This window comes from Vicia villosa, linkage group LG6 (assembly GCF_029867415.1).
Source record: "Vicia villosa cultivar HV-30 ecotype Madison, WI linkage group LG6, Vvil1.0, whole genome shotgun sequence".
In the NCBI taxonomy this organism is placed as follows: Eukaryota; Viridiplantae; Streptophyta; class Magnoliopsida; order Fabales; family Fabaceae; genus Vicia; species Vicia villosa.
Window position 1 is genome coordinate 14,142,205 of NC_081185.1, and position 5,502 is coordinate 14,147,706.

General features: G+C 34.8%; 1 protein-coding gene across 1 annotated transcript; it reads right to left on the reverse strand.

The window, feature by feature from the left end:
- Positions 1-233: 233 nt before the first annotated feature.
- On the reverse strand, positions 234-4,574 carry LOC131608923 (uncharacterized). The gene is made up of 6 exons (XM_058880516.1): positions 4,130-4,574; positions 3,823-3,859; positions 2,615-2,851; positions 2,456-2,503; positions 819-1,267; positions 234-734 (listed from the first exon to the last, which is right to left on the reverse strand). The coding sequence occupies exons 1-6, from the start codon at positions 4,429-4,431 to the stop codon at positions 662-664; spliced, it is 1,146 nt and encodes a 381-aa protein (XP_058736499.1). The 5' UTR covers positions 4,432-4,574; the 3' UTR covers positions 234-661.
- Positions 4,575-5,502: the final 928 nt, after the last annotated feature.

Sequence of the window (5,502 nt, forward strand, 5' to 3'; positions counted from 1 at the left end):
TTTTTCTTAGAACTATTCCACAATGCTCCAATCGAGAAATTTATATTAAAACCATGAAGCAGAGAACTATAAACAGCATCCCCAACTAGGGAGTTCATGATAAAGTTCCAAACTATTGAGTCTTTCATAAAGAGACGTGGAACAAAACACTAATATAGTAAAGTTAGTTGTTCCTTGTTAGTATTATGAATACATTTTTTTCAACAAATAATCAACATGTTCATCAGAAAATGTCATAGGAACGTTGCTTGATAGAAGCAAAAGGATAAAACAGCATTCTAAATCACCTGAACTCATCAAGTGTTCGTACAGATTCTTTTTTAAAAGTAACACTGCACAGAAGTAGAAGTAAATCTAACACTTCATAAATGGTGACATTTTGTATAAGTGTTGTTTGTATGACAAGCAACACCAACCCAAACAATAGAACTCACTAGTCACTACTACCTTGGTCTATGCAGTCATATACTAAAAACAGAGAAGTTAGATTATGATATTTGAAGAAAATTTAGTGGCCTGGTTAAATTACTTTTTCATCTATATCTATAAATTATAGAAAATAAATCACACAGTGGAGCAGTTTCCTATAAACCATACATCCCATAAACCAATCAAATAATCAATTAGAAGAATACAACCTCGGCGTGTAAGCGTATCGTCTTTATGCGTGAGTTGCCGAGGGTCTGAAACAATCAATATTGCATAATCCAACTGATCTCACCATCCCCCCAAAACTGCAGCCGCGATCCATAAAAACAGTCAGAAACAAAACAAGTATAAATAACATTAGAACATTCTGATGCAGTTTTGTAACTTACCGGTCAATGCTATTTCTAGCTTTCTCGGGAATCTCTGCTACTCCATTATTTACTTTGTCGCTGCGATCTACACTTTTTCTGGATTTATCTCTTTTATCCACTCCAGATCTTGATTTTTCTTTAAGGTCTGTGCTTATTCTAGACTTGTCTTTGAATTCAATACTTCGTCTAGAGATCTCCCTTAGATCCATGCTAGGTCTAGGTTTCTCTCTGAAATCTTTGCTGTCCCGAGGTATGTCTAGTTGGTCGGGAGCTGGTCCGGGTTCAGTTCTATGACGTGAGGACTTCTCAATGGCTGCGATAAATTTCTTTAGGTGCTTTATATATTGAGGGTAAAGTTCTAGGTCACAATGATTTCCTCCTTTAACCCATAACGGTTCATACTTTTCTTTACAATGTTCCCAAAGTTGCTTCCCATGGGAGCAATCTACTACATCATCAGCTGTTCCCTAAAATATAAAAACCAATACAAAGATCAATCTTGCAAAATAGACATTGTAAACAAAACAATTAATTGCATTATTCTATTAGTTTAATGCAATCATATAGTTTAAGTGAATGACCGAATCATCAGTGATGTAATGAAGTAAGAAATGAAAACATATTGTTGCAAGCATAAGATGTGTGCATGTTAGTCACCCAACATAACCTATCACTAGGTGCATTTCAGCACGACATGCAAGAGAAGCATGGAGCGGGTAGGGGTAAATAGGGGGGCGGGGTAGGTTTGGGAATGTAATGTAACAGCCTGCACATCCGGCAAGTGGAGGAGAGAGCAAACTCTGCTAGAGAAATGGACAGAGGAGGGAAGAAGGAGAGGCTAACGAAAGTTAAGAGTGTTAATCTTCTAGTGTTCAATTTTAATGAAGAAGAAACAGAGGAAAGAACAGAGACTAACTTCACCTCTGCCTAATACAACCAGCACCGTCTCCAAGCATGAAATGAGCTAGCACATGCAGTCCCTTCTCTCAAGGTGAGTGAAAGTGAGTGATCAATCAAAACTAGTAAGCCTCCTAATTTGACCCAAAACAATGGCATACAGTACTTGGTCAGATTTCTTCAATAAAAAAGGTGCTTCTAATTCAACTTTCTTGTCAGAACACTTAGGAAAACTTGACACAGTGTTTGAAAAATACATACAGAAAGCTTAATGGAATCCACAATAATAATCAAGATTTTGTTAGGAACCCAAATGAGAATATGAAATCGACTATTACCTATTTGGTTAAACAGGCCACTTTATGTGTGAAGAGTGAGCAAATTGGGTGATCTTATATAGTATAAGAGGATGGAAGAGAGAAAGACGGGCAGAGTGAGAGAATCATCTTCAAATTGGAGGAGCTTATCAATGGGATTATAGGGGATTATCTTCTGTAATATTTCTTGCTTTTTACACTAACCTTGGAATTTCTGTATTTTCAGTATTTTGGGTTTCTATCGGAATTTCTCAACGACTGAGAGGAAGATTTTGTAATCAAAACGACTCCAAATATTACAACATATCAAATTATGTAAGACTTGAAGATAATTCATAACAGAATTCTGAATATAGAATATTCTGTTTCATTGATTCTCAAATATGATGATTACAGCTATATATAGAGAAATAAATACTTGTTAGAAATTAATATACTCACGTGAATTACTAAAACTGGACAATTGACCAAAGGAATTTTATCGATGTTCTGCAAAGAAAGCAAGCAAAAATCATTAAAACAATGTAATATGACATCAGAAAAACATAGATCCGAATTGAACATCAAAATTCACCAATAAAGAACTAATAGAGATAAAACCTTATAAATGTCGAACCAGTACGTCCGCTTCACAGGATACATGACTCGAAGACCAGATAGGATGGGACTATGGAGAATGACAGCTCGGAGATTGGGCAAACGGGAAGCTAAATCTGTAGTAGGACCACTACCAACAGATTGTCCATACAGAATAATATCTTCTTCTTTGGCCCCATACATTTCTACCAAACATTTATAAGCAGCTTCTATATCTGCATAAGTGTTCTGTTCACTAGGCTGTCCAAAAAATTGCACATTGTTATCAACTTAAACATGATCTAGACAGTGCTTTTGGATCACAAATTTTATTTGGTACATGTAAAATGAGAGTAAATATTTCTATAAGGTTAACATTTGATTTTCTCTAAATAAAAATAATAAAATATCCATAAAAATGAAACAACAAAAACATCAACCAAGCCTTATCCCACTAAATGGGATCGGCCACATGGATCAACTTCCACCATAGTGTTCTATCTAAAACCATACTTATATCCAAATTGTTAATCTCAAGATTTTTTTTAATAACTTCTGTTATAGTTTTTCTAGGTCTTCCTCTACCTCTAGTTGTCTAACTCCTCACCATCTGATTTATTCTCCTTACTACAGAATCTACAGATCTTCTCTCAACATGCTCAACCCACCTAAGTCCATTTTCCACCATCAAACAAAAAGAATTAGAGTTGTACATTCATAACTACCTTGTCCTCCTAAAAAAATATCTTGTCAAAAACCGGAACATTACTTCCTTTAAGATGTTCATAACAAAACAGTGAAATGTAAGATCCAGATTCCCCACATTGCCAAATTAACAACGGCACCTCTAAAAAAATGCGTGTCCGAGCCAGACACGACACTTCTGATTACCTTAAATTTATGCAATTTTTTAAATTATGATGTGTTCGATTTAAATACACATATTACTTGATCTCGATCACTGATTTAAAATCAATCTGCTCAAATTACAATTTCACTAATTCATCTTCAAATAATCTACACCATTAATTTGAGATCTATCTACACTTTGTATATAGTAAACAAAATGTGTCCTATCAAATCACAAAATTCAAAAAGTTAACTATTTAACAAACATGCAAAAGGCGCATTATATATAGAATCACTATCAAATATTGCAACATTTTCCAATTGAAGCCAAATCAAAATCACACTTTACAACCAAACACAAATAACAAAGCGATCTTGCTTACCTTCCCAGAAGATTGACCATACCCAGAATAGTCATAACTACAAAAAAAAAAAAAAATCAATTAAAAAAAAATCAGAAATTACCTAATTATAACAATAAAAATAATATACAATTATTATAATAAGCCAAAAAAAGAAAGCAACAATTTTGGTTCAACTTCAAATTTAAAAATTTAGTTTTTCCCAAAAAAAAATTAAAATTTTATTACTTTAAAAACATAGAGCATAAATTCAAACAAAATTAACAATAATAGCAAGATTACACAAAAGGAAGCCACGTGACAGGCACGTGGTAGTAAGGTAACACACCACAAGAGGTTGACTCGGAGGTGAATACTGAGTTCACTGAACAACTCGTACATCTGACCCAGATCAGCGGCGTTTCCATGAGAATACAGCACCGTAAGAGAAGCTGAAGTGTTCTTTATATACAAAGCAACGATGTTGTTCGCTCTTTTGGTACAAAGCTTCAAAACGTCGACGTTTTCTCGAGTTGAAACTCCGGTGATCTTGTTTTTTCCGGTAGCTTCGTCGACTCCGATGCCGTACGACGGCGGATTCGGCGGGAAGAAGGCGAACTTCGCCGCCATCGACGACGTGACTGCTCCCATTGGCGGAGTTATAGGGTTTTGAAATTTGAGTGAGTTTTTAGAAATGGAATGTTATGATTTGATTTTAGAGAGAGAAAGAGAGGAGAGAGGAGAGAGGAGAGAGAGAAGTAGTGTGTGAGATGAGAGAGATAAGAGGCGAGAAAAAAGGAAAAGTGCACGTGCGAGATGTGCGTGTGAAGGTGAAGGGACGCAATGAAAGTGCATGGACAACAACCAAGGTTACTTCTGGCATCAAGTGATATTCAGTCATTTCCGATTGCGGCGGATTAGTTCTAATATCAAATGATTTCAGTCGGATCGTAATTGTGAAAATAAAACTGTGATTCTTCTTATCAAATTCAGGTCAATCACCGCTAAACTAATCTTAATTAAATTAAGTTCGTCAAGATAAAAATAAATTATAATTTATTCTTTAACTTAAATAATATTCCATAAAATAATGTATCAGTATCGACACTGTCAAAACGGTTTTGTCGAGATCGTGTGTGGATGGGAAAACGCTTGTGTGGACATGATGGCGATGTTATTGAAGGGTTGGGGATGGGGTTGATGTAGGATGGTGACACGTGTGATTTTCAGGGTTGGGTTAGTTACGTGGTTTTCGGAGTTTGTTTTTTGTCGTTATTGATTTTTGTACTATTCATTTGATTATAGAGTGCCAGCTTGGGGCATGATACTTTGCTTTTCGTTGCTAGCTTGCTTTGAAAAGGAAAAGATAAAAGGAATTGTTGACTGTATAGATATTAGTGATTAACAATGGCCTCGAGTGCATGAGGAAAAAGTTATGTCATCTCAATATTTACCTATAAGTATATTAAGACTTAGAAAATGATAGGTAAAAAATATGTGAAAGATATAAGTGAAACACTATATGAAAGATAAATGTGAAATAATTTCAACTATATAATTTGTTCTATGGCATACATAATTTTGAATTTATTCCAACAAAAGTGGCATAGTGATTTGTGAATGTGTTTTCTAATCTAACTCTAGAGATTGGTATATATAGTCTTTGTGAAATGTTATCTTTAATATATTAAAACAGAATACATGTTTAGGCGCCAACTTTAG